Raw genomic sequence first — 15,748 nt, forward strand, 5'->3', positions numbered from 1 at the left:
AGCCACTGGGTGCTTCTCATTTCTTATTTGTGCATCCTCGTTTCCTTTCCTAGCGCCTCAGCTCCTCCCCCTGTAGGTTGTGAGGGAAGGACGCAAGGAAAGAAAATGAGGATGGAGGAATCGAATGAAAGCTTTATTTATAGATTGGAATACTTGATCATTCGAGCGTCACTTCACAGCGTCATCAGCAGCGCTCAAAGCATCTGCCCTTATGTTGTTGAAGTTTGTTTATTTAAGAAATTCATAATGAATAATAATAAAGCAAGATACCCTGTTGAAATATGTGAGATGTGTGGTTTATATAAACTGCATAGGTAAATATAATTTAAAAAGATTGTGACCGATGTGAAGGGGGAGGAGAATATATACGTGCGTCACGTTTAGTCAATGGAACAGTTCCGCATAGAATACACCTGTGTATCCTTGCTCATGACTCCTCTGAAAGCCTCCTCACTCCTCGTTCCTCGACTCCTCGCGGTGCAATTAGAGAATTGAGATGTCCTTCAAGATGGCTGTGCTTGATTGGTTTCCGGGTCATAGGATGGAGGACAGAGGAGCGAGGAGACGAGGAGGGATATTGAGAAGCACCCACTGTCCTGTAGAATTTAGTTCCAACCCTAATCAATCACACCTGAACAAGCTTATCAATGTCTTCAGGAATACTAAGGCTATGCAGGTGAGGTTTTTTCAGTGTTGGAGCCAAACTCTGCAGGACAGCGGCTCTCTAGGACCGAACTTGCCTACCCCTGTACTAGGCCAACGCGTTTTCGTTCAGAGCCAGCGTCACGTAACTGAAAGCAGCAGAAACTGATGAGCAGAGCAGTGAGAGGCACTTTTCACTGCCCCGGCAAGTTTAAAAGGCTGCATTGCACTGTTATTATTCATACTGTAACATCCGTTTGTTCGTTGTGTCAAGTCGCAGTTTGTTTGAAATAACAAACCTGTTCACCCGAAGGAAAACTCGACCAAGTGATGAAATCCTGTCATAGCTTTTTGGTACAGCTACCGTAGATGCAACACGCATTTGAAAAAGCGAGGCGCTGGAGACAATTCATTTGAATGAAAAATACAATTCCACCACTAGATGGGAGAAGTACCTACACAATGTCCCTTAAACGATTAAACCTAAAACAATTCACAGGGGGCCTTTCGTGCATTTGTATAAATATGCCTACAGTATGTTTCACAAGATAATGAATAATAGCCTATCCAACTTGAGTTCTACTTAAACGATTAAACCTAAAACAATTCACAGGGGTCATTTCGTGCATTTGTATAAATAGGCCTACTGTACAGTATAATTTCATAAGATGTATCAGATTCTTGACAGAAACATTAAAGTAACACTATGTTGTTTTTCAGCCTTCATAATATATTTCCAAGACCCTTGAGATGGTACATCGACTTACAATAGGTTAAATGACACGTCTTGCCATAGCCTGACGTGGTCTGTATCGCTTTTACTGGCACTATGTAACTTCGGGTTTCGGGTAGTAACCGGAGCACAAAAAGAACTACAAAATTCAACTGCTTTACGGCATACATAGTTTTTCTTCGCTTGTGATGTCTTTCATAAAATCATGCATCATACTCTACCTTGTCTGTGGCGTGTGGCCATTGTTGATTCCAAAGCCGGTGCTGGATAAACGGCGAGCGTGCGCGTGCGACAATAGGCTGCGGTAGGCTAAATTATTTACGACAGTGGTAATGGACAATTGTAGGGCGCCCAACCTGTAGGGTGACCGCAGAGGAAAAGTTCCTTGGTGTTGCTTTAAGTTTCCTCTTTTCGTAACCTTCTCATAATTTAGTCATCACATTTAGGCTACATGTGCATCCTTCCTGAATCAAATGGTGAGAAAAATGTCTGTGGACGTTGTCTACTCGGATGTCGTATTTGTGAAAAGAAACGAGGTTGGCACTAACGATCCTGATAAGAGTCAATTAGGTGAGTTTTTAGTAGGAGTTGTTTTTGTATTTTTCTTACTTCTCTTTCTGCATGCATTTTTGTAATGCTTCTCCTGTCGAAGAGAGATGACAAACAAATGTTTGCAGTAAAATTAAGATATTAAAATATTTAAGATATTAAGCTATTTGAGTTTAGAGACTCATCAGGCTAAATATAAATAACGTGAATCAAACATACCTCAAATAACATGACATAAAACTGGGAAGTTCATAGCAGGATGTTAATGTTCTTATGAAATCATAGCATCAGTAGGCTACAATGAAAAAAAAACATTGACCAATAGCCACTAGTTCAAACTGTTTTATTTGTATAGCCTATATTCTTGAGTAATTTGTATAAAGTAATTTGTCATTTGGTATAATAAAACACTCTCTGATATCAATTCTTGTTGGTGATTTCTTCTCAAGCTTTGAAAACAACCAAACCTAAAGAGATAGTTCACCACAACATTCAAATTTTGTCATCTTTTACTCACCGTCAAGTTGTTCCAAACCTGTATTAGTTTCGTTTTTCTGTTGGACACAAAAGATGATATTTTGAAGAATGTCGGTAACCTGACAGTTGATGGACCCCATTGACTTCCTTTGCATTTTTTCCCCTATAATAGAAGTCAATGGCTACCATCAACTGTCAGGTTACCAACATTCTTCAAAATATCATCTTTTGTGTTCAACAGAAGAAAGAAACTCACACCGGTTTAGAACGACATGTGTGAGTAAATGAAGACACAATTTTCATTTTTGGGTGAACTATCCCTTTAAGGTTTTAATCAAATATGCTTGATTAAAACCTTAAATTGTGATTTAGCATATTACAAACACTCTCTGATGTCAATTCTTGTTGGTGATTCTTCTCAAGCTTCGCAAAAGACCAAACCGTGTGGTGACTTTGTTCGACTGTTACTAACGGCTCTGTGTGTTCTCTTCACGGGTGGACTGATCGCACTCAGCTTCCAATGTACGTGTCCTACTTCACACTATTTTAAAATAAATCGCAATTTTGGAATTGATTGATTTTATACTTGGCACAAATTTTGGATCCAAATGAGTAACATTTTAATACACAATACTATGGAAGCCAATTTTTCCATGCAATTGCGAGCTTAAGCCAGAACTTTGCGTTCCCTTGCAAAACTTTTGGGTACTTTGCAAGTGAACGCTAAGTTTTGGGTCATTCTTCAATTGGGGTGGCAAATGAGAGGCAGAAATTGTAAAAATGCTTGTTTGTTTTCTTTTAATAAAATGTATTGCTATGCATTTAAAATTAGTTTAATATTCTATATCAATTAAAATTGAAGCTTAATAACATTTAGACTTTTAAATAATTTGAATCAAACACTAGTGAAACAACCACTTATGTCTATGGTGTTACCAATATTTTAAGTAACATTTTGATTAATTCTAAATAAACAGGCATATGCAACTTTAGGTAATAATTAATAAATAAATAAATTACTTTAAGGACTCAGTTTCATTGATAATTTAAATATAATTTTTTGAAATAAATGTTTAATTGTTCATCTTCCCCTATTTTTGCCAAAGAAAAGTTTTTTTTTTTATTTTTTAAATTGTATATACATAAAAAAGGCAGGAAAAATGGTCTGTGCTACATTTATAGTCTTTCTTCTAAAATATTAAAACCATTTTACAGTCTAAAAACATTAAATTATAAGATTAAATGGCTCTGTAGGAAAGAAATGTCGGATACGTTTTGAAGTAACACCACAGACGTAATATAACACCACAGACATATTGCATAAAAGGTTTAACAATTAAAAGTTTATTGAGCAAAATAATGAAATTAATCATGAGTAGGATTACAAGTAATTATATGATTACGGATGTCCTGTGTGTTGTATTAAAAATACAACATTATTGGTATATTGTCTGTGGAGTTACTATAGAGTCTGTGGTGTTACCAGGAAAGACAGTAACACCACAGACAGTAACACCACAGACAAATTAGCCTAAATCCAGACTTTTCTAAAATGGAGGCTGCCATCATGATGATTTCAAGATCAGAGGACATTCTAGAAATATTAATAAGTATGCATTTATCAAATTTTTGATTAAAATATGTAAAATCTGCAAGTTATCAACATAACACCACAGACACTAACAAAGTGCGACACATGAAATTGTCAGGAATTTAGCTAACTTTAAGAAAATGAATAAGAAAGAATATACTCACCATGCACCCCTCAGATCAACCAGCACCTGCAATGACCTTTACACACAGGAAGTAGTCCAAACAGATTTCCCCCTTTTCTTAAAGGGGCGACATCCATTGATGTAACACCACAGACATGAATTTGGGGAACACTACTTTTTTCGTGAATATTGCAAAATATGTATTTTTTAAAACAATTTAATAAAATTGTACATGTTAAATAAAAACTATATTTATAATATAACCATTTTTTTTTTGTTAAAAATGTTATATTGTTGTAATTAAATTCCATGATATCTCTCTGAGATAGGGTGGGAACATACATATTTTGTTATAAATGCAATCTCTCAAACTCAATTAAATATGTATTTTAAAACTAAAAATTATTTATTAATAGTGCACAAATTGTGTTTATCCTACAGAATACAAAAATGAAAACATTTTATAATTTATTGGTATTTAAAGTTCATTTCAACTGTTGTAAAGTAGAGGGACACCACTTGCCACCACAAATGAAGAATGACCCTTTTACGGAGCCCCTAAAGGGACATGGTGGTGTAAAAAAAAAAAAAAAAAAAATAGCCTAAGATGGGAGGAAAAAATATATTTAAAAATTGTGCGTTCTTTTGCGAGAGAATGCAAAGTTTCTTAGGGGAACGCGAGTCAGAAACCAAAGGCATATAGACATTATTTTTCCTCCCATCTCATATTTTTTTTCCATCACCATGTCCCTTTAGTGGCTCCGTAAAGTTTTTCGGGGAACACAAAAGCTTTGAAATATATTTTCCCACCACCATGTCCCTTTAGGTGCTCCCTAGTAGGCTACACATCTCGCAATTGTTTAGAATTGTATAGAAACTTCTATGCAATTTTTATGAAAGGTATCTAACTATAACTTTTTGTTTAGATGTGTATACAGAGAAAAAGCTTAAAGATCTTCAGCAGCTTCACTCTGCACTGAATGAAAACTTCACAGGTAAATACTCGTATTACAGTGAGAGTTTAAAACTGTCCAATAAACAAAGTCATGTATTTTATCTTTAATGAACACACACCACAGCTAATAGGGAACGTTCTCAGAACTTTAGTCAACTTTACTTAGAGAGAACTTTGTGGTTCTCTCAAAGTTATGAACAAATGCTTTTCCAGTAGCTAACGTTAGTAAAACATTCATTCAAATTTATCTGGCCTTTAATAATATTCTCACAAAGTTTGCACAAAAACTTTTATACATCGTTCATGGAACGTTTTTACCTGAAACATTTGGTTGGATGTTCGCCTAATTATTCCATAACGTTCCCTTGATGGTATTGTTTTACACAACCTTTGAGGACTTTTAACCAAAGTGTTACAAACTTTACATGAAGAACCTAAAACTTGTGGAAAATGGGGATCCGATGACCCCTTTAATGTTTGCATAACCAAGAATAAATGTTTTAAAAACATTTTAAAATGTCCAAAGAACATTAAAAAATTAAATCATTTCAATGGGAACATTAGCACAACATATATTTGTAAGCTGTGACTATGTTTTGTCAATTTAATATAGCATTTTCAGCGGTACTTCAAGACATGCATCACTGGAAACACAATCTGTCCAAGGCTCTGGATGACAGTGGTAAGTGATCATCATCACAAAATCCATCACTATGAAAGAGGGAAAAGATTGATAACCCATCTCAAATGCTATAAACTTCAGCTTGTCCAAAGGATTGGGAGTATCATGCCGGAAAATGTTACTACTTCTCCACAAACACCCTGGACTGGAATAAGAGTCGGGATACCTGTATCTCAGATGGCGGTCATTTGGTGATCATAAACAGCAAAGACGAACAGGTTTGTCTGTATACTCACACAAAAAAAATAAAATAAAAAAAATAATAATTGGAAAATTATGATATAGTAATGCAATGTAAATAACAAGCCAACACTTTGTCCTTGAAGGAGTTCCTGATGAGCATTATAAAAACAAAATATAAAAAGCAGTTCTGGATTGGCCTGACAGATGAGAAGAAAGAGGGTCAATGGCTATGGGTGGACAACACACAACTTAGTCAAAATATAAGGTAGATGAAATCTTTGCACTCACAATGCTTAATTTACAGTTATTTTCTAAACTCCAAATATTTGACCCTTTTGACAGGTCTTGAGAAGCTTTTCACTGACACGTATCATTTCTTTCAGGTACTGGTCCTGGAATGAACCAGATGACTGGAAAGGAAATCATAGAGAGTACAAGCTGGGAGAGGACTGTGTTACCATCATACCAGCTGATCTTAAAAGCTGGTCTGATGCATTCTGCAGTAAATCATTGAGCAGAATATGTGAGACCAGATCCTCTAGACAAACATAGTGGCCATGGAAAACAATGTATGGCATTGGATTATTTGGAAAATGTGTATATCTTTCTATTTAGGGAGCCATGAGCCCTAGTTGCTTTTGTTCTGACATCTCTTTTTCTTTCTGGCTGGAAGTCTGTATCACCCCACAGTTGAACTGGGCAGGAATGAGTAGACAGCTCTGCGGTGTCCTACTCAAACCAACTTCTGCTTGTAAGTTTTGAGGCCATGAGACTTTCTTGCCTCATGCAAAGTTCACTGATTTTGAATCTTAGCTCTCTAAATTGGCCATCTTGGATTTTGAAAATAGTTCACTGCTCTTATTACAAATTTTGACCAATCTTCACCAAAGTTGGCTCAAGTTGACTTTAATGCTAAAGTTATTGGATTCAAAACGTTCCAAATAGCTTCCATTCAAGTTAATGTCTTTCAAAGACGTAACGACCCGTGTGTTTAATGGGGTTTTCCTCATCATTAGACGGATTACTCCACCGTCCTACCTGATTGCATCGGTGACACCTGTTGCAAACTTCCCTTTTCACCTTTAAAAGAAGCAAGGGGTATAACAGACGTTATGATTGGTGATATTCTAAATCCTTTAAGTTCTGGATGTTTCCTAATGCAAATGATCTTCCACTGAAATGCAAAGCTCACTATCATTAATTCAGCCTGGACACACTTTAGCCCACAGCTGAGCTACCATTTCAGGAAAGGTCCTTCAATCAATTTATGACCAATTTAATGGATTTGCAATCAAACAAAATATATATATTTTTTCACCTGGATGTGTTTGCTTTGGCAAAAATATATTTGTCCTGCCATGTATAAAATTACAAGAAACAGTTATAAAAAAAAATGTATTTCATTTTCTCAAGGTCATTGCTTTGCTTGATCACAGGCAGCTTTTATCTTTTTTCTAAATATATGGTCACATGAGAAATGGTGCAGTTATAGTTATAAGTAAATAAAATTATTTCTAAAATCACCAGCAGGGCACTGTGACAAACAAAACTTCTTTTACAACATTTATATTATTGATGTGCTTGACTGCGCAATCTGAGGCTGGAATAAGTGAATAAAGTAGTGTGTGCTTGCATCTCGTGTGATTGTGCAAAATGCAAGTGAAAAGAGTTGGGTTTCTGCATCTCAAGAAAATAAAGATGAAAGGCTTGCAGAACCAGTTTAATTTTTTAATAAAACAAAAACAAGAGTTATCCACAGTAAATTGCAGGAACATTCCAATCTATATGGACAAACATGATTTGCAATGAAGAACAAATTCAAAATCTGTTTTTGGAATGATGCTGTCAATGTCTTTAGTGTTTAAATATAATACAAAGGCGGCGACTTGCAGCAACTGTGTGATTTCCATTTTCAATCTTCTTGTAGTTACAAGGATGCACAATGACAAACCACTTGCTTTCCAGCATTCAGAACTACAGTCAATGCCCAGAGGACGAGTTCAGGTTTTCTCAGTTTTGCTGTATTAAAATGTTCAGAAGTCCGAGTCAGTGTCTGAATCGGTCTCAGTGAGTGTTTTGTCCGTCTCCATGTGCAGTTCTCTGACAGTAAGGATACGCGTGAGCATGCTGTCCAGAGCCTCATCACTCAGCGAGGTGGCTGTAAACCACGTAGGACTGCTTGGTACACAGGAGCGCTCAGGGCTCAGGTAGAATTTGGTCGCATGATGTCTTATGCCTGGTGAACTGAAAGAAACAACAGATAGTACGACGACCAAATACATCATGACCCATTTGATTAAAGTGCCCCTATTATGCTTTTTCAGAAATTACCTTTCATGCAGCGTGTAATAACTGTTTGTGAACGTTAACGCTCTGTAACGTTTCAAAGATCAAAAAGCACGCTAAAAGGAGTTATTGTGTCCCAAAAAAAGAAAGAAAAAAGAATCGACTCATAACTGCCTGAAATGAGTCATCAATTCCAGTCTTTCTTCCTGCTCAAACCGAAGTAGGTTTTTAACAAATTTGATTAATACAAGTCTATGGTCTTCATTGGCTGCTTGTGAATGACGCCTACTTTGGCAATCAAACACTGTAGCTGAGACTGTAAGAGTTTGTGTTGTCGACATGCTGAGAAGATGAGTGCATCAAGTGCAGAGGAAAATTCAAGAGATGAAATTTAGATACGGTACTGGCTCTTTCATTTCTGACAGCCCTAAGTGATAGACCAATCACAACAGACTTGGCCGTCGGACCAACCAGAGGCTCTCAGAAAGGAGGGGTTTAGACAGACAGAATACTTGATTGAAACGTTTCTGACCTTTGAGAAATGAGGTCATGTGCAATGTACATTATGATAAAATTAAAGTGTTTTGGACTTTGGATGCATGTAAACCTGTAGATGACCTCGAAAACAAAATTAGGAAACTTTAAAATAGCATAATAGGGGCACTTTTCAAGTAACCATGAAATCCAAATTGACAAATCTTTTTTTTTTTTTACAGAATTTTGCAGTGTTTAACAGTCCCTCCGGAAAAACGCGATTGGCTGATTATGCATTGAATTCAGGGATCGCATAAAGTCCGCATATTCATGCGGGGGCCGCATTTTTTCAAATAAGCCGCACTTTCGCCGCATAAATTGTCGATTTCCGTGCAAAATATGCGGGGTTTGCATGATTTCATAATCCTCGTATTTTCATTGCAAAAAAGTCACATATATCTTATCAGAAAGTTGAAAAATGTTGCGTTTGCTTCACACAAGAGCAGCCATTTCCCCGTTTCCATGGGAACGTTATGAAGTGACGCAATTACACGACGGGATAGCTCACAGCTGAAGTTATTGCAGAGGCCAGACAGACTCACGGAGGCGATTGACATCTCACAAATCGAACTCGTATAACTGTCTGTCACGCGTTCTACCGTCACATCGTTACTTAATAAACAAAATAAGATAAAAGAAGCAGCATCAAACAGAAATTACCCGCACACATGGGGTGTTCGAGGCGCACATATAATATAACACTGCAGACAGTTCAACAGCGCGCAGCTCTTAAAGGGGCCACACCTTATTTACACTCGTTACAGTCTTAAATAAAACAAGATGAAAATTAAATATTCCCAGCACTTTCTATGATGTAGTATGCTTGCTTATCAAAGGAAGTAATAAGAAATGACTCTTTACATTAAGGTAGTAGCCTAGTGAGAACAGGGTGTTGGGGGAATCACTTTTTTTCTCTTTTTCATCAAACCGCAATTTTTGCAAGGTCCCGCAATTTTTGCAAGTTCCCGCAATTTCATTGCATAAAATTGCATAAATATCCCGCATATTCCATCGCATTTTTAAAGAAAACGGGCCGCATAATCAAGGATTTTTGCCCGCAACAATCACAAAAAAACTCCGCGTTTTTCTGGAAGGACTGGTTTAATATAAATGATTATCCATATCATTTTTTTTTAATTAACGTGCATTCATAATCATGACATGCGTCTAAGCGGAGAGTGGGGCTAAAAATCCTCCACAACTGACTGTAAATTGGCATTCCAATCTGCCTCCATTTAGTTGGCAAACATTGAATGATTCAATAAATTCCCAAAGGACGAAATAAATTCCCACCCAACTTTTTTTTTCTCATTCGAGAAGCCGTTTCACTCCGCTTTCTTCCCTATTGTGAGGTATATCTATTGCAACTTCTGTTTCATGCTGACTTTAAACAAACAGCTGACATACCATTTTGAGAGATAGAATTCATATAGCTTGACAGGACAGCGGAGAGGATTGTCTGAATTCTGCCGTATCTTTAGCACTCTTTGCCGTTCATCTTCCTTCTTCCTTTTCTTTACAGGAACACCATCTAAATTGAATAAAATATATAAGTAGTAACAATTAACAACAACAAATAAACACCATAAAACGTATGACAGACCACTGACCCCCACTTGCGTCCTCTTTCGGGGGGTAGAAACGCAGGTAGGATACTTTGCTGTTAGCTGGACCCCGAGAGTAGCGTTTGACATTTGCGAAAGAGAGGCGACGGTGCTGCTCCACGGTCTTGTAGTTGAAGAACTTGGTGAAGAAATAGAGCAGCGTGTTGAGCAGCACGCCAGGTGAAAACGCTCCCAGCTGCTTACAGTCCCAGAGATACTCCTCCTCCACACGAGAATGAACGTAACCTGCACAAACACACAGAGGAGTTTGTACCACAACAGAGACACAAGCGACTCGTGTGTCAGTTTCTTAAAATACTCACCAGTGGGCAAAATAGTTGGTTTCCATCCTTTGAGTATGTTGGACATTTCATGGCAGAATTTGGTGTAGAACAGATCCGAGAAGATGTTCTCCATCCGATTGTTCTCAAACAGGAACTGTAAACATGAACGATGAGAGACAATTAAACGAAATCACACAAACTCAACACATTCAGTCATGTTTTATTTATTCTCGTTTCACCTGCTGGATGCCCAAGCAGAGGTAAAAGACGCTGTCAGGGCTGTACTTCTCTCCGTTGGGTCGACGAACTTCAGAGATGAACTTGCAGAGGCCGTAGCTCAGTTCAGCCGTGCAACACTTCAACAGGTCCTCCTTTATTGTCATAGAATGTGCTATGGATGATGAAGAGGACATGTTTAATACGTAAATGGAACAAAGTCTGTCTACCAAATAAATTAATGTAATAATTAATTTCAGTCAAGGTGATGTGTACAGTATTGCTTCTGAATTGTAGAAATTAGTTTGCTTTATACCCAACATTTCATCCTCAAACTGAGACCTACAGGCAAATTTGGGAGTCTCCATGTTGGGTTGGGCGTTCCTCCAGCGCACCCAGTCCTTCCAGGCATTGACGCCATACTCGTGATGCAGTTTGGAGAGGCTGTTTGGAAGCGCTGATGCACATTTACGACCCTACATGCCAACAAAACACATAATAATCAGATTTTCCATAATGATAATGGTTAGGGGCTGTACGATAATGGTTAAACTGATAATCATGATTATTTCACACAAAAGTGATTAATCAAGACTTTTTTCTTTTTACATTTCATCAGAATTATTGCACTTTCACCGAAGCACAAATCAACTCATATGCAGTGTTAATTTTCCTAAATCAATTCCAATTCCAAGTTACGTTAAAGGTTTTCTATGAAATTTTTTTTTTTATTATAGCACAGAGGTTGCTTAAGTGCATTTATTTAAAAACCACATATCAAAACAATAAGTCAAGATTCATAATTGGATTTATTTAGTTTGTCATTGAGAAGGTCGAGAGGGAACAGAATGGCTGTCCATTTTTATTTCAAACATGGTCAATGTCTCACAGAGTATATGCAGACTTTATATTTCAATAACAGTCTTTTTGCCATTTAATACCCAGACAGTAGCCCATATTGTGGTTTAATTGTACAGCCCTAATTTTAATTTATCCACCCAACATTCTGCATTATACAGTAAATTCCACTATATTCCATTCGCATTTTCAGCCTAGCCAAAATCATGGAGTCCTAGAGTTTTAATGGAGGTGAGGAATAAAGTTGCTTTAGTTGTTCTTACCTTTTTCTTCTGAGGGAAGCCGTCGTTTCCTCTCTTCTGAGATCTTCGTTTGCCAGAATCAGTGTCTTTTTGTGTTTGCTCTCTGAGAAGTTCAATGCTTTCTGAAATGTGAAAGGATAAAATATGAATGGAAGAAAATAAACAACTTGGATTGTGTTTGTAAGTTTGGACCTTTGAACTCTTTCTCGGCAATTGACGAGATTTTCCATAATTTATGCCAAACGCTTCCCACCATTGACCCTTTTCACAGACTGTGATGACGTGTTTCCACAGTTCTCAACATCTGTAATATTTTTAACACTATATAATGTGTTACATTACCATGTACATAACATTACCAACTATGATGACTTCAACATCCGAGAACCCTGGAAATTTGAAAAGGGTCCATTGACAAGTTTTTCCAGCAATATGTGTTTTCACTGTTATGCGGTAGGGGGCATTGTTGTTGCCGCTGGCTGGCAACTTAAAAAAATAAATACTCTGGCAGGGAAAGAGCTAATCCCAGTAGAAGCTCTTACCGACTGGGAAATCAGCCTCCAAGTCCATCTGTGGCTCTTCTGGTGGGGTAGAGACGGGGGTCAGTGTGGCAGATCTTGTCGGAGGAGGTCTTTCAGGCTCTGGGGGTTGATCCCATGTCTGAGCTGAAGACACAGAGTCCTCCTCCCAACTCAGATTGTTGGAAAGGGCTTCAAAATCGAGGTCATCCATAATGTTACCAGTCTGATCTGTGTAACAAAACAAGAAGCTTCAAAAGATACATATATGACCAAAACAAATGTACATATGCAGATTTAGAACAGAGCCTAAACACCATAACCTTCAAATGTTCCATTACATACCACTAGATGTGATGCATTTCTCCATCTCTGTATCCTCAGCCACCATCTCCGCCATCATGAGGAGTTCAGCCTCCAGAGGGTCATCAGGGATCTTCTCTTTGATTTCCTGAATGGTCTTCACAATGTGCTCCGCGCTGTCCAGAGTCGTGGGGAAGAACAAGGGCACTGGAACCTACAAAGAGAAATAGAGACACATTTACATAATCAGACTACAAAACTACTAGGGCTGCCCCTGACTAAAGTTTTTTATAGTGGAAGTTCATTGAAGCCATTAGTTGACTAGTCTCACATTTATAATATTAATTTAAATACTGAAATATAAACTGGGGGGTGGCATCGAGAAATTATTTGAGTTTCAGGGCTGCATTGTTCTATATTACAGAGAAATACTAAACCATAATAATGAGGCATTAAAATATAAATTAAGCACTCAAGCGCATGCATAAAGCTTTTCAGTTCATCTGCAAAAGTAATGATTATAAATGAGAAAAAACAAAGACTATCTGAACATTTTAATAATTTATTAAAACATCAGTCAGTGTCAGCTGCAAAGGCAAAGTTGATGATGCTGACTCATCTCCGCAGTATAGTGGATGCGCATATAGAGAAATGCATATTAAGTCAAACAGTCATGCAGTAAGGTCGCTACTAATTTAGCTTCCACACTCCGAGCAATCACTTAAATATTTGCCTAAGTACAGTTATCTAGGTTAACAATTACGTTAGTGTGACAGCCATGTAAAGTTGCTAACGTTAGGCTATGTGTCAAATAAGCCATGTTTGAGGTCGTTGAATGTTAGACGACGAATTTCCTCCCCGACATCATAAATACCACGTTTCAGCCGCGTTAATGATCTGTCCATCACGGACTGTGACGTTGCCAATTCCTGTGGAGGTTTTTTTCTGCTACTAACTGACTAAATAAAATGTGGTTGTTTAAGCCTATTCTAGTCGACGAACGTTTAGTCGACTACAGGGGGCAGCCCTAAAAACTACATTGAACCAGAGCGGCAACTATTTACGCATCTACTTTTAACATACTTAAAGGAATAGATGCATTTTTAACATCGGTGACATGCTGTTCCTAAAGAAAATAATTTTTTCTTGAAAAGTGAGGACGAGGAAGGATAGAGAGTAGATGTACCGGAAGTGGAAGCCCTACAGACTGTGGAATGTATTGGGTGTAGAGATGCATGGGAACTGGCACAAAGACTGGCACCGGCACAGGCAGCACTATCACTCTAGGCTTTTCATCTGCAGGACAAAAGAGACGTCGACATATGCAACAGGTGTGGCAACATATTTTTTGTTAAATAATATTTGGAGATGAGAAAACAAATGTGGAAGATTTGTCCAGAATAAGGCTGCTCAAAAAAAAAAAAAATAGTCGGTGTCGCAGCTGGTTAATACCTATTTGTGTCTCAGCATCAGTCGTGTGGGGTTTACAGGATGTGGCTTTGTTTTTGCTTATGGATTTATATGGCAAGTCCTTGTTCTTGTGGATTTGGGATGATGAGACAGGAGCTTTCACAGCCTGTTTCTATAAGCAGAGCAAAGAACAAAAGATCTGTTCACAGCAAATCAGATGCATTGGAAAAAAATTAACTGAAATAACAATAAAAATTGGAACAGTGTGAATTCAGATTCTGCTCTCAACAACTGAGTTATAGAAAATCTCATGTTTAAGGCTGTCTGTAAAAATCTGTATTTACAACCACAAACTCACATGTTCTGTAACTTTCACAGTAACAGGAGCTGGAACAGAGCCTGGGGAAACAAAGGGTTAAATGTGAGTGATTTGAGCAACAAACAATGCATCTCAGGCTTTAACCATATGCATTATGTATAAGTGTTCAGTTCAGTTTAAATGGTTAATGTTCCTGTGGATAAATCACCTTTCGGATCTGTGATTCTGTGAACATCTGGCTGTTTGTTAGACTCATTTGAAAGTGAAACAACACTGGCAATGACTGGTGTGCCCTCTTTAGTTCTTTGAGGGACTGCAGAGGTTACTGGAGGAGTCACACCTGTGGAAAGAGTGACATCACAGGACTCCAGGCTAAAGAAAGTGAAACGTTTAGGTTTTGCCACACTGACCCCCAGCCAATTACAGAATCTACAGCATGAACCAAAAATGGAAAAAATAAAAGCAATGAGAGAAAAGCAGACCAACCCAAATATCTAAGTAATCTAAGTTAAAGGGGCACTCGGCAACTCTAGCTATTTCTTCGCTGATTTTCACTTTTGTTGTCGCATGTTTTCTCAACGAGCTCCCCCTACAGCTATGGTGCGTATATTTCACAACACTGTCGTAAAAAAACTGACTTGCGGCCCCTCCTCCCCCTTTCTACCGCTGCTCATGTGCATTCGTTATTATCTGAGCCGGCCAACTTTATCGTGTGGAGCTATGTCTACTGAGGTGGGTAATACATCATACACATTGAGGGCGGCGTGTGTGTTAATGTCGAATTGCCGTAAAGCAGTTTGTGTTACTCGCTTCTCACGAGACTTCCTATTTCAAACTTACCGGGACGTTAGTCCCCATGTTGCAAGGTTGGTTTTCCGCCTGGGAACGCTGGGGGGAGCGGGGAAAGTCACCATTCTCACCAGAACAGGTTATTAAACCATCCAAATGATTTCTAAACGGTTTTATTAAGTTGAAATAGTTGCCGAATGCCCCTTTAATATAAAAGAGAACATACTCTGTGTGGCTTGAGATCGGCTTGTAGCTTTGATGACGGCTCCAGTGACACCCTGCAGACTGCAAAAGAACATCAGGCACCGCAGGCTGCAGAAATGCCTTATCTCACCCAGCCATTTCACGGTCTCTGTCGTTTTCTTGGCCTGCCTGCACATGGAGCACTTTATTTCCTGTAAAAATTGTGCAGAAGGAACACTTAATGTTACTTTTTTTAGAAGCCACAT

The 15,748-nt window shown here is 38.0% G+C and overlaps 2 protein-coding genes across 11 annotated transcripts in view; one reads left to right on the top strand and one right to left on the bottom strand.

The window, feature by feature from the left end:
- The first annotated feature begins 1,732 nt into the window (after positions 1-1,732).
- Positions 1,733-7,339, top strand: illr4 (immune-related, lectin-like receptor 4). Of its 3 annotated transcripts, XM_077196114.1 has the most exons (8): positions 1,733-1,945; positions 2,574-2,681; positions 2,825-2,923; positions 5,043-5,111; positions 5,685-5,753; positions 5,835-5,971; positions 6,080-6,201; positions 6,320-6,617. In XM_077196114.1, exons 1-8 carry the CDS (start codon positions 1,849-1,851, stop codon positions 6,486-6,488), a joined length of 870 nt encoding a protein of 289 aa, XP_077052229.1. In that variant the 5' UTR covers positions 1,733-1,848; the 3' UTR covers positions 6,489-6,617. The 3 variants fall into 3 exon arrangements, with proteins under 3 accessions (XP_077052229.1, XP_077052230.1, XP_077052231.1); XM_077196115.1 differs by lacking the exon at positions 2,574-2,681 and having other exon boundaries at positions 6,320-7,339; XM_077196116.1 differs by lacking the exons at positions 2,574-2,681; positions 2,825-2,923.
- A 304-nt stretch (positions 7,340-7,643) lies between these two features.
- The window catches only part of LOC143702322 (zinc finger MYM-type protein 4-like), a 61,500-nt gene continuing 53,395 nt past the window's right edge, over positions 7,644-15,748 (bottom strand). For all 8 annotated transcript variants that reach the window (XM_077196043.1, XM_077196046.1, XM_077196044.1 and 5 more), the window contains 14 exons: positions 15,526-15,694; positions 14,719-14,850; positions 14,550-14,590; positions 14,234-14,363; positions 13,968-14,077; positions 12,824-12,995; positions 12,503-12,709; positions 11,982-12,082; positions 11,207-11,336; positions 10,884-11,035; positions 10,684-10,798; positions 10,367-10,606; positions 10,164-10,287; positions 7,644-8,180 (listed from right to left, as the gene is read on the bottom strand). In XM_077196043.1, the coding sequence (XP_077052158.1) occupies positions 7,970-8,180; positions 10,164-10,287; positions 10,367-10,606; positions 10,684-10,798; positions 10,884-11,035; positions 11,207-11,336; positions 11,982-12,082; positions 12,503-12,709; positions 12,824-12,995; positions 13,968-14,077; positions 14,234-14,363; positions 14,550-14,590; positions 14,719-14,850; positions 15,526-15,694 (2,034 nt within the window). In that variant the 3' untranslated portion in view covers positions 7,644-7,969. The remainder of the gene's footprint in view (positions 8,181-10,163; positions 10,288-10,366; positions 10,607-10,683; positions 10,799-10,883; positions 11,036-11,206; positions 11,337-11,981; positions 12,083-12,502; positions 12,710-12,823; positions 12,996-13,967; positions 14,078-14,233; positions 14,364-14,549; positions 14,591-14,718; positions 14,851-15,525; positions 15,695-15,748) is intronic.

This window comes from Siphateles boraxobius, unplaced genomic scaffold (genome assembly GCF_051911475.1).
Source record: "Siphateles boraxobius isolate OS27281-9 unplaced genomic scaffold, OSU_SipBor_1 35, whole genome shotgun sequence".
NCBI classification, from domain to species: Eukaryota; Metazoa; Chordata; class Actinopteri; order Cypriniformes; family Leuciscidae; genus Siphateles; species Siphateles boraxobius.